This window comes from Pseudopipra pipra, chromosome 2 (assembly GCF_036250125.1).
Source record: "Pseudopipra pipra isolate bDixPip1 chromosome 2, bDixPip1.hap1, whole genome shotgun sequence".
In the NCBI taxonomy this organism is placed as follows: domain Eukaryota; kingdom Metazoa; phylum Chordata; class Aves; order Passeriformes; family Pipridae; genus Pseudopipra; species Pseudopipra pipra.
Window position 1 is genome coordinate 87,378,480 of NC_087550.1, and position 27,153 is coordinate 87,405,632.

At 41.8% G+C, this 27,153-nt stretch overlaps 1 protein-coding gene and 1 long non-coding RNA gene across 2 annotated transcripts in view; one reads left to right on the forward strand and one right to left on the reverse strand.

The window, feature by feature from the left end:
* Positions 1 to 5,815: 5,815 nt before the first annotated feature.
* On the reverse strand, positions 5,816 to 21,808 carry LOC135410015 (uncharacterized). Its single transcript, XR_010428481.1, has 4 exons — positions 21,121 to 21,808; positions 19,221 to 20,651; positions 7,096 to 19,073; positions 5,816 to 7,058 (listed from the first exon to the last, which is right to left on the reverse strand). It is a non-coding gene; the product is annotated as an uncharacterized LOC135410015 (long non-coding RNA).
* Positions 21,809 to 21,971: 163 nt separating this feature from the next.
* TMEM131 (transmembrane protein 131) overlaps positions 21,972 to 27,153 on the forward strand; it is a 94,058-nt gene continuing 88,876 nt past the window's right edge. The window contains exon 1 of the mRNA XM_064646252.1: positions 21,972 to 22,210. Within this exon, the coding sequence (XP_064502322.1) occupies positions 22,045 to 22,210 (166 nt within the window). The 5' untranslated portion in view covers positions 21,972 to 22,044. The remainder of the gene's footprint in view (positions 22,211 to 27,153) is intronic.

The window sequence follows — 27,153 nt, forward strand, 5'->3', positions numbered from 1 at the left end:
GTTAAGTCCCGGGTATTGGAGTGGTGTCACAAACAGGACCGTAGGGCTCCCAAGTAACACTTAATCTTGCCAGAGTGCTTTACAAATATGAGGCTAATCTCATGGCACCATGAGGAGGTAGGTGTTATCTCCTTCTGCCCAAAGTCAAATGACTTGTGTAGTTGTACACATAGAGTCTCCAGGGAAGGGCCAGAAAGAGAATACAGAATGTTGTTGGGGTTTTTTTTGTCTTATCCTAATTGCTCCCTACTGAAACCATCATTAACTGCAGAACTCATTTTCTTTCCTCAAAAACTGAATGGTATAATTTGCCCTGAATGCCATGAATGCCAGATAGTGCCTTAAATGCAGCTGCTTCAATTCAGCACTGAGGAACATCTAGCATTTAAGGATTATTTTATTGCTTGTTGCCTACTATGGCTTCAACCAGGCTTTCCATCTCAGATTGTAAAACTGGATTCATGTTACTATCCGAAACTGGCAGTGGCACAAACTAGTTTTACAAATCAGAAAAAAAACTATTTTCCAGCTATTCCAGCTATTTTTGCTGAGCAGGGAAGAAAGTCCAACAGCAGCAAAATGTCTGCTTATGTAATCAGCTTCAGTTAACTGGGGCTGGGTGTTCATATGATTAGTTTAAAATATTTAATTAATGTTTATAAGAACCTCCCACAGGTTCTTAGTGCTCCATGTTGCACTTGAGTTGCCTTTCATAGATAAGACTGTAAGAGAACAGCCCCATAACCATTTTGTAGAGAGGGAGACTGACAAATGTAAAAAACCCCTTTCTTATACATTTATTGTAGCTCCTGTTTTATGAGTGCCTCTCTCTAACTGTTAAACAGCAGCTGTTTTCTTACAGGCACCACAGCAGAAAAGAGACTTGAAAACACATTACAAATAGATGAGATGACCTCAGGGGCTTCTTTCATGCAGAAGAGGATGCCAAAGAGGAAGGTGTTACGAAAGGAAAGGAGATAATAAAGTATCATCACAGATATCACATTTAAAAGGGCAGCAAGACATGTAACCTATTGTTATCAAATCTTAATCTTCCTGACAGGTGTTTGCTTAATAAGACACAAGGAGTTGTGGATTTTCAGTTCAGCTTAGAGTTAGTGAGGTCTTCACCAAGGTTGTGGGTTTGATCTCTGTATGGGCCATTCATTTAAGAGTTGGACTCAATGATCCTTGTGGGTCCCTTCCAACTCAGAATATTCTGTGTTTCTGCGATCTGTGATTTTAACACAAGCTGTAGCACTTGCTTGAATTAATGCATTTCCCAGCCCCACAGCAGTAGCTGAAGCAGAAAAATCTCTTGGAAAAGTATTTCCTTTGGATTTTGAAGCTACTTGTGAATGAGAAGCAATCTTTGGCAACTTGTCCAGGTGTTATTTTCCTTTCCAGCTTAAAAGATTTACCAGGACAACACTGGTAAGCTTGTGTTATCCTTAAAACTTGTTTTTCACGCTCATTCTCCTTCTTGCTCGTTACTCTAATGGCACTTTCATAAACATTGCATTTCTTTCTGTGTATCCTCAGCCTGTGAAGATCTGCGCGAACTACACAACTGTCATAAATTATAGGAGTGCAGCTGAAGGCAGCAGTGGTAACATCAGGCCCTGCATACACAGTCCTATTTTTAAATTTCTGTTTTGTTGAGAAGGGAGGGGGTTTCCTGTGAGCATAATGAAGTGGGGCTTGGCTGCATGCTACAAATAATTTCTCATGCAAATTTTACCCAAGTCTGTGCTTATGGTTCGCTTATAGCCTTGAATGGAGAAAATAAAGTCAACCATATGGTACAATAGGTCATTATTTATAAATAAATACGTGATATGTCATCTTCATAACAAAAACCAAAAACCATAAAATAACTTTCTCCAGAGAAACAGACGTATGAAAATAATATACAACTGCAACACAGCTCTAACCCATCTAAGCCAGAATCTGTTGGAATCTCAAGGAATTTCCTCGCAGCCATCGGTGTGCACTGGGCCATGCTCAGGATTTTCTGAGCATCAGCTACTAAGAACCTCAACTATCCTGCTCCCCAAACACAGTTTTTGTAGTTTACTATAGTACATCAGTGATATGCACATCCCAAGACCTTATTATGTGACTCAAGAAACCATGGGAAACAACACTCTAAAATAATGTTTAATTTCATCATTGAATCTTTCCAATAAATGCAATGAGATTCAGTCATTCATTATCTACCCCAAAAGTGGATTAAAATGTGCCCACCACTGAAATAAAAACAAAGCTTTTAAGCTAATCTCAGTAATAAACCATCCAGTCATCTCTTTCAGGTCTGAAAATATATGTGCTGCAGTAAAAAAAATTATTATAATTGTTAATTAGCTCAGTATAGTTAATTGATGTGTTCTGCAGCATCCTTAGAATTTAAATTCTGCAATTGAAAGTAATAAATTAAATAAAATTAAGAAACATACTTTAATTTTTAAACCCATTATACCTGCACTGTATTTTAAGCGTTAGGGAGCCTGAAATTCACAGTAGACATTTAATGAATAATCAGACCTGGAGATATAATTTGTCATAGCCACAGAAAGGGCTTGGTAAAAACCAAGCCTGACAAGTTAATTAAGTCTGAATATATTGGATAGTAGGAATATTTGCCGGCATTTATATATTTTTTTTGTTTTAAAATTTTTTTGACATATAGAAAAAATAAGAAACAACTAAGAGAGTCTACAGCATATAGAATTACAAATCTTGAAAAATATTTAAATATTTAATAGCTACTGAATGCATTTTTTCATGCTTTTCATACAAAATTTCCTTCTCAGAAAACCCAGACAATATTTAAAAGAGTATTTTCATAAATGGCTTGGCCTTACAACCCTTTAACCTCATGAGTCATTCCAGATCATGCTAAAGCTTACTCATGAGGAGGAATGTAATTTTTGGGCCCTTAGCATCTGACCTCACAAAGTATGATGCAAACTTTACCACCACGAGTGAGAAAACTAAGTGCAGTGGCAGGGTGCTGGAATCTCTTGCTGGAAGAGATGAAGCTTTTGTGCTACTTCATGGGTAGTTCCCTCTGTCTACTATCACCTCTATCCATGTGCAAAGAAGCTCAAGTGAATCAAATGCTTGCAAGATTCAGCCATAAGTGTTCCAACTCCTAAAGGGCCTAGACTGGCAACACACTGAGTCTTCTCCAAACTGGCTACGTACCTCCAAACTTTCATTAATGTTTTTTTTAGAGGGTTGGCATTGCCAGGAACTGCCTTACAAAACCTGAAATCCTTGCCTTCACACAGATCATGAAATGTTTCTCTCTCTCTCTCCCGCCCTCCCTCCACACAGACAGACACTCATACACACTGTCTATACATGCACCTGCGGGTGTGAGGGTGTATGCCTCTGTGTGTATATACACATTAAAGGTGGGTTTGTTTGCTTCCTCTTTTTTAGGCTTCAGGAAGCCTACAGTCTCAAATTCTTCCACGATGGCTGCCAACATCATTCTTTGACAGGAGGGGAAGGACAAGAGGGAATAATCTCATAAAATCCCATGACTCAGCTGGGATTCAAGATAAAACCTTGTCACTCATAAAGAACATGTGAACACTGACAGCGACTGAACCAAGTCCACAGCACAGGTTAGCAATGCTTACATGGTTTCCCATTTTGAACTTTTGTATTTTGAGATATATTTTTGCTGCTATAAAAGAACAGGTAATAAGAAACTTGGTATTTCTGTGACATTAAGAAACTGTTATCCTTTAAGTATTATTGATCTTTCCAAGCAGTTAAAGGTTGGCTAGTGGTTTGTTGAAATACAGCAAAAGATATACTTTGTACAAGTTGTCCCAAATCAATCTCCTGATACCAAAAAGCCACGTCTAGTAAAACCATGTGGTCATAAAACCTCCCTGCAGCTGTTGCCCTTGCAGTGGACCTTGTCCAGATCCTCCCTCGCAGCACAGAGGACATAACAGAAGATATACTGCAGCCTGGGATGCTCTATTCTATAGGTAATTTTTCTTCTGGGATCAAAGCTGAGAGAGAACTCCTATTCCATTTTACGCTCTCTCCTTGTAATAGCTCCCTGACTGCAAATGAGGGATCTTCCCACTGTTTTGTAGGAGAGACTACTGTGACAACCCAAATCACAATCCATGCTGTGACTAAAATCAAGTTCTTTGGGCCTCTACAACTACAATGCTGCGATGATGAGTGGTACTTTCTCCACTCACACATATGCTCCCAAGGCATAGTATTTATCCCCATTCTTCCTCCATGTAACAGCTACAGGCTGGATTAGTAAATAAAGCAAGCGTGGAGCCTGGAATGGGAGGTTAAACATTGTGCTGGAAAGTCAGCAATTTTAGTCATCGGGTAAAATCTCCCGTGACGGCATTCCTTTCTGAAACCGGATCCCGGAGAGAACAGCTTACAAAGCTGCAGGGATGCCAGGCAATGATCTACAGCCCTGGCCTTCCTGAAATGTATTCCTCCCCAGCATCTGTAAGCTGTCAAGTCATCCGTGTAGTCCTCATGTATGTGTAATACATCCTTGAGCCATGACTTTTCTCCTGTGGTTCGAAGCTGTGTTTTCATGTGGCTCTGGGTGCTTTAATTATGTGCAATGTCGGGATACAGGTCCAAACAAAATAATTTTAAATTGGCTTCCCTATTTTTAGAGGACAGCTTATGTCCTGCTTGGATGAGTGAACAGAAATGTTTGGGAATGGCCCCCAAACATCTTCTTGTAAGCTGAAAGTTTGAAAGCTACAGCTAAATCCAGGCAATCACATGATGATGAGTGTCATCAGGAACATACATCTGAAGGATGTCTTCAGACTTTTCCAGAAAGTTGGGATCTGTCACAAGAACTGCAAAATTTTTAAAAACTGAGTATTCTTTCTGTTCAGACCTGTTATAACATACAGTAGTATTGTTGCTAGCTAAATATGATTGGACCTGATGATCTTAGAAGTATTTCCCAACCTTAATAATTCCATGATTCTACAAACCTTTAATGATCTGGGGGCTTTTCTTCTACATTTTGGAACCAGGGGTGGGGGAAAAAGGAAGAGAGAGAACTTCTCCTTGAAAACTTGGATATTTGGACTTTTATCAGCATTAATCTGATTCCCAAAGAAATTGTACACTAAATCATAAATCAACTAAATGAAATGAAGTAATTTTCATAGCAGAATCCAGTGCTGAAATATCCAGTCTACATAGAGTTTGGGATGAATGTATCATGTTTAAGACTTTTAGCCAACCTCTGGAATTCATGTGCACTTTTTCCACTTGAGCTGTTACACCACAAAATCAGTCTCACTGTTGCATTCACAAGTTGCCCAGAGAGAAATGCAGTGCTCAGAAACAGAAGACAGCTCTTCTGCATGGGATCTGGCTGGCTGCATATAGAAAAGTCATGACTGTCTCCAGGTGCCTATTTTCTGAATAAGGTTGGACAAAAATGTAATTATTTCGTGACTTTATAAAATGTTTCAAAAGGATCTCTAGGGGTAGTACTGCTTATAACAACATCCCGAAATGCCGTCTGAAGGCACTGCTGCTAACAAGGAGTATCTGCAGCTCAGGATTCCTTCTTTCACAACCTGGTCACCAAACCCAATACTGAACCTGCTGTGGTTTCCCACAGTTGTTGATCCTAGAATCCATGTGTAAGGTATACCTTTAATTACTAATATAATTATTTCCACCAATGTATGGGTTATGTTGTAGAAACCCATAAATTACATTTTTGCCTACAGGTAGCATTCATGTAATTATCCATGTAACATAGGCACAAAAACACATGCTCTTTACTGAAGAAGTCTTTACTGTCATTTCTGTACACTCCTCTCCAGAAATTCTCCTGTAAATATCCTTCAAGATTTAAAGAGGTACAACTTTTATTTGCTGATTTTTTCTTGACTTCACATGGAACCACTGACTGTCTTGTCTGAGAACAAGCCCAGCCCTTACAATCCAGATACTTCCTGTTTCACATTAATTCTCCTAACTCCATAAGGCATTAGGGATGGCTTGTCAGAAGTAGGTCTGTTGTGTGTTGCAATGATAATTAAGGGAATTTTCAGCACAAAATGATATTTGATTTTTTTTCCTACTAAAACAGAGTGAGAGGTCATGTTATACTCAAGGTTGCCCTGCACCTTGGTAAATATGTTACTCTGAAAAAAAATCAGCTAAAGCTGATTAAAGCTGCAAGCAGTTTTCTAATGAAGAGCATATTTTCAGTTAGATTGGCATGTTGGCCTCCCAGGACAGACAACATATACTACTTGGTATTTACTTTAGGATATTCCCTCTCTCCTTCTGAGATTACTAAAAACTTGACTTGTCTACAACGTTCTCTGTAGTCTTTGAAAATTACTTACAGATGACAGGAAGGAATCTGGTGGCCTCTCATATTTGTCTTGAGTCTTTTCCAATTAAAGAATTCAGGCAGCATGGAAACTTCAGCTGTGTCTGTTTAGTCAAAAGAAGCCCATGACCAAAAGCTGTTCAGCAGTCAAGTACAAAAAGTGGTGGGACCATGGAGATACAGAAAATCAACAAAGTAAGACGAGCAGAAAGCACAACTTTGTGAACACCCAGAAAAGTCGATTTCCTGTTGAAGCTGGCATCCTTTGCTCCACTTCCAATAGCTGTATTTAAGTAATTTCTTTTAGCATTTTTAAAATACAGGTGTTTTTGCTCTTCATGCCTGGATTCATAGGAATGGCACACATTGCAGAACTGAAACAGGCTTATATAAATTCTTCAGCATCATACAGCATTTAGCTGCTTATTGGTTTTATATAGTATTTGTGGAAGTGTCTAGTAGCTGGAAGAAAGAGTAAGAGGAATAGTCCATGACTGATCTCTTGATCACTTTAGAAGATAAGTGCTTTTATAATTGAGTAATTTTTAACTTGTATAACTTCCTGGGTTCCTCTTTTGTCAGAGTCTTTACTGATAATAAAAAGTTTACAATATGCTAGGTAAGTTGAAGGCAGTAGGATAACCAGGTGTGATGGGACCACAGGCTGCCAAAGTTCCATCTTCCTCCTCTGCCAAAGGAAAGCACTGGAGTCATACCACAGAGATGGGAGGTGCAGCATCACAGTCTTAGGGGTATAGCAGATGGCTGGACAGATCTTGGATATCTTTGGCAACAGGGGATCAATAACGCTCACACTCAGAATGATGGAAAAAAATTAAGAAAACTGGCCTTCCTTGAGCAAGGAGATAGGCACAGAGACAGGAGTCTTGGACATGCAGCCAGTATTTCTATTCATGAGCCCTGAAGGCACTGCTTACTAAGCAATTTCCCCATGAAGAGAAGAAAAAAAGCAGAGCTTTCTGTATTGGGTCTCTTGGACCACACCAACTGTTTAGAGCCATCTGATACACTGGGAGAAGGAGAAAGAATTCAAATATCTGAAACCACCAGAGTGAGGACTGTAAAAAATAACAACTAAGTTATCAGGTGATGGTATGTGCTATAATTGCTAGATCATATGGAAATAAAGTTCAGCAGCTGCTATTTTACCAGCATTACTAACTCTAGTTCTCCCATAGACAAAAAGCAATAAAAAAAGCTGTCTGCTGCCTACAAATCTGAGATCACAAGCCATGGGCCTCAGACAAGACTTTGGCCTCAAATGTCTACATTTTACTACAAAGATAGATATACACTATAAATTAAATGAACTAAAATATTCATTTGCTTGGTAACTAAAATAAATTTTCTACCTATCATTATGCTCCACAACGTATGAATAAATGTGGACTGATGTCAAATGAGTCACAGAAAAAATAAAATAATGCTGTTTATCTTTACACATCAGCTGTTGTATTATATGAAAGTCATTCTACATTAAAGAGCTTATAAAGTTAAGTGAGACTTTACTGCCACAGTAAGAAATTATTCTAGCCTTTATTTTATTGCAAAAGTATTGGTAACCCACCTGGATCAGTGCCTTTGATCACGCTACAAATCTTTGACCACACAGTAAACAAACTGGCAGAGGTGTGAGTGATTCTCTCACTCTAAGAAAGAGGACAAGACAGTTTGGCAAATTGCCTTAGTTGCCATTCATTTATCAAGAAAAGTATATTAGCAGCAAGTCTGGTCACCTAAAAGTAGGAGTCTGCAGGGATAGCTCCCAGTTTAAGGGCCAGATTCAGGTTCAGAAGAGTCTTCTGAGTGTCCCATCATTGCCTTGACTTGACTTAGGCCTTCCTCGCAAAAACCTGAGCAGGTCTTTAATTCAACCATTAACTTTCTAGCAACTCAGCTGCCTCTAGGTTGCAACACCCAGTGCCTAGGCAGCTGAGGGAATAAGTAGTTTGAACTTCTTAGGGCAGACAGCACTTCCTCCAAGTGATGGAGCTGTATTTAATTAATAACACGTTATCCAGCTTTATACCCTAATTGCTGCCTCTGAGCCAGAAGCAGTAAAGGAGGGTAGTGCTGCTCTCCATGCTGGGCTTTTCCCTGGTAGCCATTGTGTACTTTGCACTTAAGGCAGTGGGCACAAAACAGAAAAAGTACTTCTAAAAAGAAGTTTGTTGGCCTTGAGTAGGGGGGCTTTCCAGTCACTAAGCTAATACTCTCTGAAGGGAAAGATAAAGCAGGACAGCATCTTAACAGCGCTTCTGGATGTCAAGGCCAAAATCTTTTGTCACAATTTTTAATATGTAGGCCGTGCATCTTGCAAAGCAGAGCCTTATAAATCTTTTCTGTTTCTTGCAGGAAGGAAAAAAGCAGAAATTTGGCTCCTTGGAAATGCCGATTAAACAGCAAACAGAAGAGCAGCAAAAGGGCAACCTCCACAGGGGCGGTTATTTGCATTGAGGAAGCTTTTGCTGGGGGTTTCCCTTTGCTTCTGGTCAGAAGACAGTTTTGATGAGGCTGAACTTTGTGTATTGAATTTGGAATGAGTAATACAGGCAGATTGTGTGCCCAGTGGGAGACTAGAAACTTTTGTATTAACATTTACTTTGAAAAGAGTTTGCAGAAAGGTAACATACTTTGTCAGCTGTGGAAAATAACATCACTGATAATGCCATGAACAGGCTTCTGACAGAGCTATAAACAGAGACAGAAATTTAGGGTGTTTTTTAAAGGTATCAGCTGTGAATTCCCAGCCTCAGGGTGAGTCATTTAGACCAGATGCCGCATTTCAAGGAAACATTTCTAGTGAAGTGACTAAATAGTTGGAAAAGGCCCAACTGCAATGCATTCATAGGCATCCCATGGGTCAGGTGAAAGAATCTGTTTCTTAGGGACACCTGGGCCAGGTGGTATTCGCAGATGATGTAGAGACAAAGGCCAAAGGAGATGGAGTTGCCCAAATAGAGGGAAGCTGCATCCAGGAAAGCAGGAGCTACAGAGATGTCGGCACCCAACAACTGGAGCGACACATGTGAAGAGCTGTCCAGGCTCTCTGCAGAAATTAACAGCTGAAGAGTTGTGATTTGGTGAAAATATGATCCATGGAAAATACTTAGGAGGCTGAAGGGGAAGGAAATGTACTGCCTGAATAACACCAGGAGCTACTAATGACCGGCTAATGCAAAGGCCAAAAGAAATTCATCATCCATCAGCTTCAGGGTGTGTGAAAACTCAGTGGATTATGTTGTGTGATTGGTATTTCTATTGCTACTGTACTGGGAATTGCCTTCATGTAGCAACCCTGGAGGGGTTCTGGGCTACTGAAGCGAGTAAATGTGCTCTGGAGCAGAACTGAGCCCCTCTACAGAGAGCTGGCAGGAAGAAATGTGGCTCCAGGGATTTCTTTGGGCTTCAAGTGCTTCTAGAATGAGTATGGAGTGACAAAGATTAATTGTTCCCCGTGACAGTTCTAAACTAGGCCACCGTGCAATAGTGGCCTTCGTAAACCTGTTGGAGTATTTGAAACTACAGCTGTGCCATCGGGTTTCCTCTTTGTCAGGATGCTGCCTCATGTGGCATCAAAAGTTGAGCTCTAAGTAAGAACAAAAAAAGAGATTGACATTACCAGACTCTAAGGACAACAGCCAAACATTTCACAGCATGTCATGGCAAAGAAGTGAGAAATATCCCGCTTTGCCCAGGTATTAGGGAAATATTCACAGAAGACAAAGAATAGAAGCTATTGCTCTAATATAACCCATTTACCTTAAATTTGCAAGGATTTGAGCAATGCAACTGGGTGTAGTATCAGGTGACATACCACAATGTGCCTTTGCTTTTTTTTTTTCGTGTCACAGTGGATAACTGTGAGGTTTTACATTGGGTGGTGGAAAATGGCCTGACCACAGCTACATTGTCTTGAACTTCCCATACTGGAACTATTAAAAAAATCCTACTCAGCAGCTTCCTGAACAACTGAGCCAAAGCTTTGGAATAATTGTAAGAAATGTAATTCCAAATAGCAGCAAACTTTCCTGCAGTCAAGAGCTGAATGTGTTATTGGTTTTGACCGGGAGTCTGCATCATCCAGTTACACTGACACTGACAGATTAAGACAGAGCACAAACCACCACAAGGTCTGCAGAGTACCTTTCATATTCATGCATACACCAGAGATATTTCAGAGGATGAGAAATTATCTAATTTAAGAGACAAAATCTGAAGATACCCAAGAAAACCCATAGGAGGAAGATTCAGCCTAGGCCAAAAGGTCTCTGAAGCTTTTTTAGAAGATTAGCTAAGAAGGTTTAACTCTCTGGGGATGTCAGTGGCTTCTGCACGGAAACTTTAAAGAGACAAATTGCACACGATGGATAGACCTGGACAGCAGAACAAACATTTCTGTCTCACTGATAATCTAGAATGAAGAATGTGGGGTATTTCCCAGACTTGAGCAGGCAGTCTCATGCTGGAGCCTGCAAGGACAGCTGGGCTTCCTGCAACCATGGAAATTACAATAGTGATCAAACTGCTAATGCTTTCAAATTCTTGCTGAACAAAATAGGGAAAAGTTGCAGAGAGCACCTGGCAGTGATGCTGTATGGTTCTCTGTGTGGGAAATTGCTGTGTTTGTATGATATTACACTTTTTTGTGTTTGATGGGTAAGGAGAGGCAAAATGAAGTTGGGCCAGAGCTCTTACTCAAAGTGCTCCTCTAAGTTTTAGACTTCTTTGTGTGAATAAAAAAATAACATGGTAGAAGAAAGCTTTACATAGATAAAACTATGCCTGTAATAAAGTCTTCATCCTAAGATATTTACTTTATTCCACACCTGATCCCAGATGAATGAAAAAAGCAACAACAGGAATTTCACAGTACCCCACCCAGACTTTCTTCAAGACCAGCTCTATAAACTATAGGATCCGTGCGTGCAGGGATTATACTGTTTGATCATAAAGCTGCACAGACCGAAAAGAAAAAAAATAAGTTCAGACTAAAAATTCGCATTGCTGTATAAACAAAAACCAGCCACCACTTGTTCAGTGGGACAGCAACACATTTGGTCTCCAATCTTGTAGCTGCCTGGCTGAACAGGGCTTGGGAGCACTGAGGAGCTACCACTGCCTAGGAGGAAGGGAGTGCCCAGTATTAGTCACCAGAAACCAGGTCTGAATCATTTCATGGAGTTCTGATTCAGCAAGTTAAACATTGGTGAGAAACAGGAGATGAGTCCTCAGCATTCTGCACTGAAGCAGACAGCTGCTGGGAAACCCAGGAGGAGACCAATGACATGACTCCAGAGATGCAGCAGGACCTGGGACTGAGATGGGCCACCCAGCTCTTAATGGGCTTGGACCCAGGCATGAGACATTGGTGTGCTGGGGGAAGGATGTCCTGTCTCTGTGGACAGCAGCGATGACAAGAGGTGTATGAGGTGGCCCTAGCAGACCATGGCAATGTCCAGAGTTTGCTTTTCCCCATCTAGTTTTGCTCACCCCGAGCAGACAATATGAAGGCTTACACTTAGGCCTCCTGTGCCCAAGAACGACTGCCCACAATTACGCAAAGCAAATGTGCTTTGGAGAATGCCACATCAGCAGTCCTCCTCGGGCGTGAGGAGGATTAGTGCCAGCCCTGTATGATGTTTACATAAGAGGATTTGATCTATGCTTCCTAGTGTGATTCACAGGGCTCTGCCTTGTTGGAGTAGCTAAAAGTTAATTCCTCTTGCTTCTGTACTTGGCCCTGGTACTCTGCTTTCTACAGCAACTGCACTGGTAACAGTAACATTGCAGCAGGTGTTATGGTCCAATTTTAACACAGATATTGTTGATTGGCATTTTTGTTTCTCCACATATTTTTTCCGATTGTACTTTTTGAGCCTACAAACTTATTTTTCAACTGTAAATCCTGCTTTCTTTATTTAGATGAAAACCAGAACACTAACATTTAGAAATACAAGGTTGCCAGCACCATTTAAACACCCTTCCTTAAATACATAGGTTTGGAAAAACAAAACTGGTGCCTCTGTATTTTGACGAGCTAAAAATGACACTGGTTTCAAAGATATGGAGCATAAAAAGAAATTGAATGTTAAACTATAAATAACTCAGTTTTCACTTGGGCTCCAGAAACTTGCACAGCTTTCTATACAGGTAGTCACTATGGCACCAACTTATTTATCAATCACAAAATGTAGTAATTCAATCACAAAATTGAGACTTTCACAGAATGTCACTGTAGCACTACATTTTTTGTTTGTTTGTTTATTAGGGATAATAGTTTCAAAAATATGCTTTCTCATATATTTTCTTATAAATTTATAGGTTTTCTATTCAAAGCCTTGGTATTCCCTCTTCCTGCCGTTCGATCAATGTACCCATTTTGTATCTGTTTTCTGCCTTTAACTAGTTCACAAGACTCTAACACAAGAATCCAAGAAAGCTTCACTTACCAAAATTTTTAAGTGATTTGATTTCCCTATACTTTAGGAGCGATGTGCAGGTAAACCAGAAGGCATAGTAAATAATCATGTTTTGAGCAGGATCAAGAGTTTAATACTTGAAAGTTCTGGACATGACCAGATCTCATTCAGCTCAGACTCAATTATGATACTGAATCATCTCTATCTGGCATGACTGCTGCTACGCAACATTTTCATGAAGCTTTTATGTTAAAGTGCAGATTTTTGCAGCTAACTTACCTTGGGTTGTTCTTCCTGTTGCAGATTGTTTTTTGTTTTGTTTAATTTTTAAGTGTGGTGTGGCTTTCTGGATACTTCCAATACCAGCAGATGTTGCTTAAGGAAGAAGCTGAACTCCCTAGATCCATCTGATGACATTTGCCCACAGGGTTCCCTGGGGATGTTTCTCTTATTAGTGTTTCCATGAAAGCAGGCTGATGGCTAGCTACACAATCCCCAGCCAGAAAGTCCCCTTGGCTGCTTTTCATCCAGTCCCTTTCTTCTGACACATCCAGCTTTGGTGGGCTACAAGGAGTCAGGCCTCCTCCTGGAAGAGCTATTGAGTTTACTTGAGACACTCATGCAATCATGCTGTGTCAAAGTACAACTAGAAGCAAAGGAATGTTGGCAAGAGAAAATTATGTATAAGCTATGATTAAGACATTAACAGAACCATAATTTATTACTCAATTTTCTATCACAGCAACCAAGATCAAAGGTTTTGCCTTTTATTCCCCTATGAAAACCTTATCTGGATCAAGCTGAGTCATAGTATTCAGTTTTTCTGTGGAACTCTCTCCTACATGGGTTTTTCAGGAACTTGCAAATGTACTTTCTTCAGCTCAGCCCTCTATGACCATCTCTTCCCCATTCGCCACCTAAATCATTTATGCACATATAAGTCTGTATTTCATTCCTTACTGTTTGTTTTGGAGCCACAAGAAACCCATTTGTTATTGAAAAGCTTAATTTCATTTCAAAGTAATTTTAAATATGTCAGTTTAGAGCTGCTCTGGTTTTAATTTTTTCTTCATTTGGTTTCAATATATTGTCATTTTTACATTTTACTTGAACAATTCAAAGGGATTATATACTATGAAACATGAAATTATATGCTAAGAGTGTTGTTGTCACAGGAACAGTTTGCTTCCACTGCACAGTGACTAGCAACTCACTGTATCTGTGTACGACTGCTGCAGTAGCTGTGTGGGAGCTGACTACTGCAACTCACGAAAAGTGCCCGTGCAGGGTGGTGCATGCAGCTGCTTACAGTCTGAGCCAGATGGATGTTATCCAGACTGGTCTGTGTATCAGGTAACTGCACTTACCAAAAGCTCAGAGCTGTGTTGATAAGTCCTGCAGAGAGAACAGTTATGGTAAATACAAGCACAGTGTCACAATGCTGTGGTTTCAGTTTTCATATCAGAGCTGGCCTGCAGCCTGGTAGCTCAAAGTATAGGAGCAGGCAAGCAACTCTCCACACTCATCCATCTAGACATAACCCCTGAGGTATGTAGAAGGTCTTTTAATATTCCAGAGAGGGCATCAGTTCCCAAATGCTCTGTCTTCTCTGGGTTCTTAGTTCTCTCTGTTAACAAAATTCCACCTCCACCCTGATGTATGCCCAGGCATCTATACCTCAGTTTGGACAGGCAACGCTGACAGCTCTTGTGTTGCTGATGGGAAAGCAGCACCTGGAAGGAGAGCAGCAGGTTCTTATTAAAAACAAATTTCTTCAAGAAAATCAACTAGTTACTCAGGAGCCTCAACTCAGGCTTCCTTAGCCCTCCAACCTACTACAGCGCCTCATCCAAGGCAGCACTTCATCTTTTGAATCTTTTTGTACTCTAGTGTATAATAAAAGACTGCGATATCTCATACTTAGCCATATTTCAACTTACGCAGACTGGGATTTGATAGACACTAGATAAAATTTTACAGGACAGTACAACATGCTAGCCCAGTTAGAATGAGCTGGCATTGGGAACTGCAGCAAATTCCTAAAGTACTGGCTATATCCCATTTGCAGAACTGCTCAGCCCCATGCTGTTACTTAAGCATCTGGCAGGAGCTGTGTTACTCCTGTCCTGCTCAGCCAGTGCCACTTCTCTTTTTTTTCTGCCCTGACAGATCTGGTATCTCCTCTGAAGAGCGAAAGAGAGGAGACAACACTTACGAGCTCTGTACCTCATCTTCTCTGTTTCCCCCAGAGCCTTATAGCACAAAAAAATACTGCACAGCAAATTTTAAAAGAAAATGAAGCGATCACGAACAAACATGGAAGCTGAGGGAATACAGCCTTGAATGATCATACTAGTACAGTCTATACTGGGGCTAACCCTCACCGATAAATATCTCTGTAGTGCTTCTTGGGAGCCTTTACTTCTCAGTGTGAGAGATGAGCTAATAGACACTTGGAGGCATGCTAAAGTGATGTCAATCAGTCCACAGCAATAAAATATCAGGGAAGGTCTTTCTAAACCTACAAAGCTGCACCATAAGAGCCTTTGGTCTCATCTTTTTTTTTCTCTTTTACATGCAGAACTGAAAGAGACGCTTAACCCACAGCAGCAAAGGGGAAGTCACAACAGTGAAGAGCCATCATTTATACAATCCAACCCAGAAATAGAAATGAAAGAGAAAACCAAAGAGCAAAAGAGAAGTGCATATCAGAGAAGCTGTACACAGAATGACAGTACTAATGTTAACATAGGCTACCTGAAAGGACAGGAAAATCCAGACATCCCCTTACTCATACTTCATATCATAGAGCATATAACTGAGTTAAGATGGAGAAAATATCTAGAGCTGTCTGAAGGGCAATGAGAAGAAGCTAATCATCAAACTCCTCAAGCTCTTCCAGAAGAGAGATTTTAAAGACAGAGAAGACACACCACATGCACAGAAAGCAGGAAGAAACAGATGGAACTGTTTTCAAATCGTAAGGCAATTAATCAAATTCTACCACCAGAATTTCACCCTGCCTCATCCTGCAAGTTGATCTCCATGTGCAGATGTCTCTGACATTGGTCTCCTTCTTTGAGGATCAGGGGCCCAGGCATGAACCAGAAACCACAGTGGCTGATGTGTGCCCCCTTTGCGTGCTTCCTCTATTGTTCTGTTCAGCTTGTGCATTGAAATTAACAGCACCTCATAAAAAATGCCTCCTTATGACATAGGTTCCACATGCATTGGTGGTAATCTGGGACTGAATAAACTCTGGCCAAGAATTTCAGATGGAGGTGTCTGTGGCTGAGCTTCTGAATCTGCATGGAGACAACTGGATAAACAATCAACATACTGATGATTTTAAAATTGCCATGAAAATCAGTTGCACCTCACCAGTCTGAGTATTAATTAACATCTTTTCACCTACACACAGAAACACTTTGGCACTGGCACATCATTGCAATGCAGTTGGATGTTCTCATCAGAAAAGATACAGATAGCTGAGTTTATCACCATTTTTGGTAGAATCCCATTTAACTGAAAGAACAGGTTTTCAATGAAGTTTCAACACTCAGAAAACCTATAGGAACATAAGGATACAGTTCTGTGTATCTTTGGGCAGAACAAGGTATTGGTTCCTCTATTCTTTGTTCAGGCCCATTCCTTTTCTATTTCTTCCTCCTTTCTCTGTCTTTCTAATCAATCAGTGGATTCATTCTGCAGTCATGGATGCTTCAGCATGAGATGCCTCCTCTAAAAGCAGAAAATTGAACACATGGGATTTACCACAAAATGAGCAGATACACAGATACCCAGCATGATTCTGTGGGTATACCATACCACACTATACCATGTCAGCAGTCTTGGATTTCTACCAGACTATGGTTGAGAGAAGCGCCGTGTTAGGAAGTTCCAGCTTTGCTGAATTAATGTGGAGTATGGGTAGAATAAATATCACACACCTTGCTGTCACACCAAAATATCTATCCATTACACCAGAAACTGCCAGGTTGCCAAACATTGGAGGAGGCAGTAATACTGTGCTGACAGCAAAATAGGGCTGAATTGCTGCACCCTCGGGGAATGAATCTGGAAAGTCTGGAGCATACTAGCAAGGAATCTAAACAACATATGGGCGAACAGGAGCAGTTCCCTTCACTGGCAGTACTCTTACACACAAAGCTAACCTGGTGGTTGTGGTGGGATTGAGACCTTTGTGTCCTATCCCCCAAGTTCTCTATGACCCAGTGCACAACACTGAATGGGACAGGGCATAAGGATACTGCAAATGCATTAGGTCAAGTAACACTGGTCTGTCATTCACGTCATAGAACTATACTACAGCCACACAACACCCATTTCTAGCCAGCCTCCTCCGTGGTTTCACCTTTCATATATCAAACCTGTATGCTGATCACAACTAATTAGGTCACCCAAGATCGGATCAGTCCACTCTGCCTGGTGCCAGGATCACAGCAGGAGAGAGGGACAATTATATGGCAATTGCATGACACTGATGTAGGGAAACCTGAAGTGATGGTCAAATGAATGAGGCCAGTACTTATTTCATGCATCTTTCCAGGCATGTATCCACAGCAGAAGTTCACACTGCAGCTCACAGTAGTGATACTACAGATAGCACTATTGCCAGCAAAATACTGCATCCTTGCTTTTATTAGAGGGAACTGGTAAACCACATGGCAAAGCTGAAAGCAGGCTCTCACTGGGCAAAGGTGTATCCTAAATTACAAGCCCAATCAAAAGTCATCATCCCTTTCTCTGAGAAAGTAACTTGTGGATTGTTACATTTAATTCCTAAAATGTAAAATTCTTACAGAAATTGAGGATATTTTTTCCTACTGGGTTAACAAAAAGCATATGATGATGAGTGGTTAAGCAAACAGAAAATCAAAGTAAAACAAATAATAAAACCCCCCAAATTTACCCCCGTTTATCTTGAAAATATTCACTGAGTAAAAAGTAACCAGGGTTTGCTGAAAATAAATCTTGTAGACAATCCTGAAATATTAAAATCCAAATATATCATATCTCCTCTGTTTTCTTCATGCAAAAGTTTTACGATGCTACGAATGTTGGAAACAAAGCCCTCCAATGACTTGAAGCTGGCACAGAAAATGAAACAGCAGGAGAGTCCTGAGCCACTAGTGCTCAATGCAGGGTTGCCTTCAGCACACAGGTCCAGTATCAGCAAGTAAAAGACACACCACAGATCCACTGGGTAGTAAACCCTGTTTTAGGGTGCTCAAAAACACAGCCAAGTGATGCAGAGCACTGATGTGATGCAAAGTCATTCTGGCAGCTCAAGCTTATTGAAACTTTTCCAAAATGACAACTTTTCCCTAGCAGACTCAGTGCTGGTATGTGCATTGTTTCTGTGTCATCCATCATAACATGGAGGCAAATGAAGCAATTTAAGGAGCAACAGAAAGAATTATCTGGAAGAGTGGTTTTATAGAGAAGGGTTAAAAGAGCTTAATACATCCAGTTTTGTTAAAGCAGAGGTACATGGAGACGTGTCTCCAGCCAGCAAATACTTAAGTAATGCAAACCTTAAGGATGGAGAGGAAATACTTGGGCTTCTACATATGGGAACAAGTAGTAGTAAATGAAAAGAGGGTGGGGAAAGACCAAATGTCAGAAAATCTTATTGGCAGTGAAGAGCAGAGCTTGTGCAAATTTTTCAGAGGAATTCTTTTAGTTATTTAAAAAATAATTTGAAACATACTAATAAACAAGCTAAGTAAGTCTGTACTAGCAGGAAAGTTGATTGGATTACCTAACAGCCTTATCTCTCCCCATTTCTTTCTTTGCTTCATTTATTTTCTACCAAGTAATCACGTACAACATTTGGTAAAAGCAAAGAGAAAGTAACCCAAGGTACATTCATGACCTCAATCTCAATGTTGATTTAAGAGACTCTATTTCCCACTGTGAGTTCATGCCATCCCAGCAGAACAGGAGAAATGGACCTCACAAAAATTTCTCATTTATTCAAGTGCAACATCACCTGGATTTGATCGGTGTCCCACAGAAGAGGTAACTCCGTGCAGGAGAGAGACAAGGTGGTTCAAACAATGGACTATTGCTTTTGGAGTCAGTCAGGCAGATCACCTCTACTGAGTACCAGCAGTTGAAGAGGTTACAGGTCCTAACTAACCACACTGACACTCTCCCAGGAATTTTTGTCTCCATATCAAAGGTGGCAGAAAACCACACATCTGTATTTTAGTAGTTCTGGTTCCCTGTCCAGGAAAAAAAAAAAAAAAAGAGTATAAATGATCCAGAAAGGTAACTTGCATGATAATTGAAAGCTGGCACTTTGGTGTGCTTTAGGAGGAATGTTTTAAACTACCACACCTCAGTAAATGTAGCAGTCTTTAGGTACAAACCTTTTCACTGAAGGTAGGCAAGGCTGAAATGGGACTGACCATAGCTCTTCTGGTGTTAAATTTACTCTATTCTAGCCGTCATGCTGACAAAGCTGAGAATGGCTGCAGGAATCAGAGTACAGCTCCCTACTTGAAAGTCTTTCCGATGTGTTCTCCAGTAGAACTGGGCATTTCTTCATCTAACAAGTTGGCTGTTGAACTTCAGTGTCTCAGTATTTATGCAATTTCTGTTTATCAACACAACTAGATTTCTATAAGAACTATATTCTACACCTTGTCATAGTTAATTGTAAGAAGTTTTTTTTCAATATAGAAATTATTTTTTAAAAAATGTTCAATAGGCTCAAGCAATACTGCAATATCCAAGTGTTAATATTTATATGTGCTGCATGCATAAACCAAGCAACTTGAAGAGTCTCAAACATGTATGAAACAATATAACCCAGACTAAATCAGAAATAAATTAATGGAATGCTTTTTGCTTTATCATTTACAGACATTGGACCATATTGTATTGGTTTTTCCTGCACAGAAAACAGTGGGAGATGAAAAAGGAGATGAAAAGGAGAATGTGTACTACGACCTGTTTGTTTTCTACTCATATCTTTTTCAAAAGACGGCCTGTGTTTCAAACAAATAAAAACTTCCCATATTTTAATGCTGTAAAGTTTAAGATTAATAGATACCATAATAGTAGGACTCATGGTTCTTCTTTCATGTATATTGTGGCCTTTTTTAATAGTTGGCATTTCCATTTTTACTCTAAGGTAGATGCTGCCATCCTTACATCTTAGTTTCATTAGAGTTCCCATTCATTTCAGTGGGTAGGATGCTCTACAGCGTGAATTACAACGTCTGGATGCTTGGTTGTGCAACACTGGCTTTGAAAGACGAGAAATAGGAAGGAGCTGACTTCTTTTTCCAGAAGAGTAATGCATGTACAGCAGAAGCCTAGTTCAGATGTAAAATCAAGATCATACCGGGTCCACTGTAATAAAGATGCAGCATTAATTGCTGTTTGTCTTTCTCAGTTCTTAGGTTTGATCATGCTCTTTGATGTACATACCTATCCCTCACAGAAGTCAAAGTGTGGACTTCTGCTCACAGTAATAATCAGGCTTTATATGTGGTTTGGGTGGTTCTGATAACTGTTGACAGAGATTCATGCTCATAAGTCATTGATTGGTGTATACCCATTTTCTATGCAGTAGTCAAAAGACTATGCAACTTTGAAAGATTAGTAATTACAGAGAAGCACTTAACTTGATTCCTCCTCCCATGTCTTCAGGAAGTGACCACTGTTCCTGGGAAAGGTTTCGACCCAGTGTTTCCAACTTTCCATTTCACTCTTAAAAATAAACCTCATTGATGCTGTGGCCATAGTTCAACAAAACAGCTGTATCCAGACTTTCAAGGTGTCTTTGGGGAGTTCTAAGAAAAAAGAATAGTGTGTGTTAAGTTTGTGCAAAAGCCATAGCAATACTATTTTAGTTAGGTTGTTAGTCAGGCCTTTAGAGACTCTGGGTTTATTACACTACCCAAGTCTTTTATGCTGTTCTGACAGCTGAAACTCAATGACATGTTCAGCCACTTCAAAACAAATGTGACATGTTGATCAGGTAGGGAAATGAGCTAAGGAATAGCACATGGGTGCATACTGGGTTTTTATTCTAAAAATCTAAGGCTTTTCTTCAGTTAACAGAGACTATTTGTGCTCCAGACTTTTCCTTTTAACGCTTTATCCAAGATGCCTTTGGCACTGTAAGTCCTGACCTTGGACAGGCAATACCCAATTCATATCTCTCACTGGGAGCCATGGCACACCTGGTATCACAGGTCCTGTCAGGACTGGTTCCATGGACCCATTTCCCAGCGCAACATCCTCTTGACAGACACCAACCTCACACGTTTAACAACTTGCCTTCTCCCCATCGCAGATTTCCTCCATGCATTCACAAAGGCCTTATGGACACTCGTGTCCCTCAAAGGCACAGTGCGTACACGCCTTCCCTCAGCAACGGCAGGCGCGCGCTATCACGCCCTGGCTCCAGCACAGGCCTCACAGCGCACCTCAGGCGGGCAAAACCTCCCTCTCCTCCAGTTCTATTGCTGCCGAGGGTGCTGCACCGACGGGCCAGGCCCAGCAGCGGGGGAAGGGAGCGGATTTCCTCACGGGGAGGGCTGCCGACACCCCTGCTCCACAACACCCTGGGCTTCCAGCAAGGAAGATAATACACGAGAAATGGGCAGAAACACCGGAGAGAAACGCCCCCAGCCCCCAGCAAGGCCGCCGCGCACAGAGACAACGGCTCGGCGCCCGCCCGCCACCATCTTGGACGCGGGCAGGAGGAACGCCGACAGCCTCCGCAGGGAAACAACAACAGCGTCACCACAGCCCTCCCGGCGACGGAGAGAGAGCGCTGAGGAGGTGGGCTGGCCCCGCCGCGAACAGCCGGCGTTTGCAAAAGACCTAATGTCGCGTTTAAGAAACAAAAAATAAAATAAAAAAAAAATTAAACCAAAACAAGCCGGTCACCAGCCCCCTGCCTAGACTAGGGGAAAGTGAGGCCGCCTTGCCCACACTTAAAATGGCACCTGCTCTGCGCCCTCGCCTGGCCGGGGGCGGGGCCTCCCCGGGGGGCGGGGCGGCCCCCTCTCCATCCCCCGCCCGGGACACGCGCGTCAGGAGCCGCAGCGCGCGCGCTCGCGGGGGTGCTTGCCCGGCCCCGCCCCTCCCCGAGCTCCTCCGCGCGCGCGCCGCGGCCCGGCCGGAGCAGACGCGGACACGGACACCCGGCGCACCCGAAGCGCCGGCGGCAGCGCGATGACGGCGGCGCCCGGCTGCCCCCGCTGCTCCCCGCGCTGCCTCCGCTGCTCCCCCGGCGGCTGCCCCTTCCCCCGCGCCGGCGGCTGGACGGCCGCCTGGCGGGGCGCGGCGCTGCGCTTCGCGCTGGCGCTGCTCCTCCACACGGCGCGGGCCGAGAAGGAAGGTGAGACCCAGATTTCCTTTCCCTTCCTTGTCCCCCTTCCCCCTGCTTCTCCTCGCCTCCCTCCGGTGGCGGCGGGGCCGTTGGCGGCCGTGGCCCGCGCCCGCTCCCGGGCGACGGCGGCGGGGTCGGGGGAGGCGGCCGGGAAGGCGCCCCGGGGTCGCCGCCCCTTGTCCCGCATCCCGCCGGCTCCCGCATCCCCCCGGCTCTCGCTGCCCTGGGTGTGCAGGGAGTCGCGCCGCTGCGTCCCCCGCCCGGCTGGCAGGGTGCGGGTGTGTGTCTGTCCCTGTGTGTCTGTGTGTGTCTGTCCCTGTGTGTCTGTGTGTGTCTGTCCCTGTGTGTCTGTGTGTGTCGCTGACGTTTGGCAGGGGTTTCTCCTCCCCTGACAGCGGCGGGGATGGAGCTGGAGCTGCCCTTTAAACAGAGGAAAAGGGAAAGAAAGAAGTTTAAAAAAAAAAATAGGAGGCTTTCTCGCACTGAGCTGGTTTCCCTGCGGCAGGCTTCCAGCGGGAGACCGAGCCAAGCCAAACAGACGGGCGAAGCTGCATGAGAAAGTGCAGAAATGTGCGCTTTTGCATAGGTTGGATTTTGATCTCTCACCAAATGACAACGGGGCCCCCCTTCGCCTCCCCGAACTTTTGAGAGGTGTCCGGCGCCTTCGCGGGATCGATGGCGTTTCCCCCAGACTTTATAAAGTCCCCGTCTGACTTTCCCTAACTCGCAGTGTCTGTGATTTTGGCACGCTGTCTTTTCATTGTGGTTTAGCAAGGAAAAAAAGCCCGGAGCGAAACACCTAAGTATATTCTGTAGCATTGCTGAGAACGGCTTTCAAGCATTTCCAAGGTGCGGACTCGTGGTCTACTTGAAAGCGTTGCTGTTTGGTAGCATTAAAAAGCAGCAGGTAAATATAATGTATTGCAGAAGTAGACGAAACAGATTTACTTTGGCTGGACAAGAGAATTTGCTTTTCAGGCAAGTTGCTGCACTGGAGGAGGCAGGAGTTTGAGGACTGAGAGGAAGAAACAGAATAAAAAGAATAAGAAGGGTATGGAATAGAAGTTTAGTGAGGAGACTAGTTATGTGTCTAGAGCAGACTTGAGGGAAGAAATGCATCCTAATAATGCATGTATAAGAATAAATGTAGATACGCATTTCTAGTGAAGGACTCAGTTCCAGTAATTTCCAAGTAGCTTGTTTTTACAAATAGGATGATGTTGCTTAGAAAGTGATTAAACCCCCCCAGTTTTGGTTGTTGCACATCCACTGTTCACTTGACTTTGTCTTCAGAGACTGTAACGTTTAGATAACAGCACGAATATGATACCAGGTCTTTAGAATGATGAGAATGCGTGAGTTTGTCAGTGTGGCCTGTAGTGTCTTGAGATACTAAAAGAGTTCAAATGCTTGAGGAATTCCTATTTTTAACTCTGTTTGTGATTGCATTCCTTCACAGGTAATAGGTTATATGAGTTTATAAGCTTTGTCAGTGATGTCATATACTGGTATGATGGAATTGATTCATGCCCTAAAAGTTCTGATGGCGGGGGCCATGGTCTAGTTTGGTTCATTTGTGAAGAACATACAGGGTTTTTTTTTCTCTATGGACTTCTTTGCCATTCCTAAATAAACAAAAACAGTTTTAGATTCACAGAGTTTGAACAGATATGATTGACGCCCTTCAAGAGAAGTGAATAGTTTGTACTGGTACCATTTCCTTTTGTTGATACAGTCTATTACTTAAAACTTATCCCAGCAATACTTCTGTCATTTTCAAAAAGTGAATTTGTTTCTCAAATAAAACACGGTTTTCTTTTAGTCTTTTCAGACTTCTCACACTCATTTTTCTTCCCATCTGTTCTGCTGCATTTAGGGTCACTAGTAAGTCTTGCTTTGGTGTTTTGGGTTTTTGTGTTTTGGTTTGGTTTTTTTTTAATTCATCCTTTATTGACTTCTTAAGAGTTTGTTCGCAAGCTGCGTTTGTGGATGGCATGTTAGAAAGTGTTGTCTTGCAGTCTTCCTTTTGCTGAGTGCAATACCTGTTTAAACCCTGGATTAAAAAAAAACAAAACAAACAAAACAAAACAAAAACCAAACAACAGTTTTAAAGCAAGACAAAGATAAAAGGGACTTGAGATCCAGTCCCACTGATCTTAAGCTACAAACTAAGTACCAGTCTGCAAGAGACGGTAAATGAGCACAGGAGAGGAAGAATCAGCTTGGACAGTGGGCCTTTAGACCAAGATGGGAGCTCAAAATTAAACAGCAGTTGAGAAAAAAGGAGGGGAGAGTGTTTCAGGCTCTGTCCTTCAGTGCCTTAGCTTTTACCAGTTTGTGTCAAGTTAAACGTAGTAAGACAGAGTTTAAAAATAATAATCAGGAAGCAGGGAAGTAGCTAGGAATATCCTTTCCATCTTCCAGATGTGGGCATACATGTTTCACTACAGCTGCAGGAAGGAAGCTGTGGAGAGGGATTAGAGCTGAGTGCTCCTGAGGACTGCTGAGTTGAAGGTGGCTGTAGTAAAACAATGCAGTATATATTCCAGAGGATTTGCTGCAGAAAAAAACTGATAAGAAGCAGGTGTCAGATGAATGACAATTGCGTGAGAAGAACAGATCAGCATATGACAAAGTGAAGTGAAAAATGAAGGTGGAGGACACCGTTTTCCTCTTACCTTGCATGTACATGAGGGGGAACTGGAGGAAGGATGGAGCTGATGCACTGAAGAGTTTGCTGGCTTCGTGCTTCTATGGAGAAGGAGCAGCAAGCAGTTTTTCATGGAGCTGTCATGAGTAGAAACAAGATTGATGCTGGAGTGTTCCAGATAGACATGACTGCTTTTGTACCCAATCTTAGTTAAGAAGTTTGAGGGGAAAAATGTAACATAAACAGCTTTGCCTAACAGCAAAAAGCAAAACTGAAGTCCTTTGAGTGTTCAAGCTGTAAATCAAAGTCTTGAGGAATAGTGACATTGCTGTACGGTCTCTGTTCTATAGAAATAGAACTTCTGAAAACTATCTGGTGTCTGAATAGATACGAGAGCAGAGAAAACTGCATATGGACCAGCCAAAAAAACTTAAACATCATTTTCAATCTAAACGCTGATGTGTGACTTTACTTTTTTTGTGCCTAGCTGGATCCTTAGTGCCCATGTATTGCTGAGGAATGAGTAAGACTGAGAAGGTTGTAAAATTTTTTGTTTGTTTTTTATTTTTTCACTTAGGAAATCTGTGAACCACAGCAAAAGAATATCATGGCAGGGAAAAATTTCTGCATTCAGTCTGAAAGAGACTCTTGCTGTTTAGGAGGGGCAAAGATAACTTAGGAGTTTCTTTTGCAAATATGTATGATTTTCAGGCTTTTCATAGGCTTATCCTTTCCTAGTGTAATTATCACATTCTGTATTGACACATGGATTGAGGACAGCTTTCAGTTTATATTTGAGCATGTGTGGTTTTTGTTTGGGGTTTTGTTTGTTTGATTTGGTTGGTGTTGGTTTGGGGAGGGACAGGACACACAACAAGCACAACAGCCTTCTGGGTTTTAGGTTGAAGGAAGCCATAGTAATGCCATAACCCCATAACTCCGTGGTCAGTAAAATGTTTTGCGGACAAATGTCTAACATGAGGATGCTTTTTTTACAACCAATTTTTTTTTAAATCCCTTTTTATTTGGCCAGCTGACTGAAAGCCTGTTGAGACTATTTTGATAGCTCTCTTACCTACCCATCTGTTCACAAGATACATGCAAATAGAGTAAGGTTAATATTTAGGCTAGGTTAAATCCCCAGCTGTAATATTTGAAGTTATGTCTTAGTGCTGGATCTGGCAAACATTTGTATTTAAACATCAAAGTTATGATACCAGATAGGTCAGTGAAAATAGGATTTTTTTTTTCCCCTAAAACTTGATGTATTGTCTGCTAGCATTCTAGAAACTAAGGTAGTTATGGAGTGTAAGTAATGGGTAAAATAATCACGAAGTTGAAGGGAGATGTCATTAGAACAGTGCACTGGGATGCTGGAGTTCTGGTTCCATTTTTGTCATTCTTTCTAATCTCAGTTGAGTAACTTCCTTTTTGGTTTTTACTAATATCTAAAATAGCAATCCAGGATACTTCACATGAGTGTGAAAAGGAGACTAGTGCTGGAAGGTGATATGGGAGAAAGCTTACAAGTTTAAAATAACATAAGAGTATCTTCACATATGCAGTTTGTTTGTCATATCCTGCTGTCAGAACTAATCTATAGCATGCCCCCATTTACTTTAATGCTTATGTTTTGACCCTGACTTAAATCAAAATATGATGCAAAAAGAATGACCTCAATCAAACTGAAAACACTCTAGTAGCTGAGGTAGCACATGAAAATCATGAACAGTGTGAGAAAAACACAGTGAATAAAAACTGACCGTGCTATCTCACTGGGGTTTTGAAACTTGAATGTGGGAAGGCTGATTAGGTTTGCACTGTGACTTTGCTCGTGAATGAAAAATACTAACTATGTGCTTGGATTGAACAGTCTCATACTTGTTTGCAAAATCATTGGACTAAATTAAAGGAAAAATTGTCATGCAGTGGACAGGAAGTTAGACATATTCTCCGTGACCTTCAGTGTAATCTCAAAGTGAGTGTTATTCCCTCCTCTGGACCTCTTTCTCCCTCACCGGTGTCCAGTTATACTGCACGTGTGAAGCAGACTGGGGTGCCCTCACCTGTAGAGGTCAGTTTAAGGATTATGTGCTCAGTTCAGGGCCTTGGAGTGTCATCCCTTGAAGGGACTTGCTATGTATTTGTGTAGCTCTGAACATGATGAAGCCCCTCTGGGGTTTGCAGAGGTCTATAAGCTTTGCATTCTTTAAAGCTTTCAGCTGTGATTTTTGTCAACAGTTGCCAGTATTGCAATATGGATTGCTCTGAGTCATTTAGATGCATTTGTGCATGTTAAAAA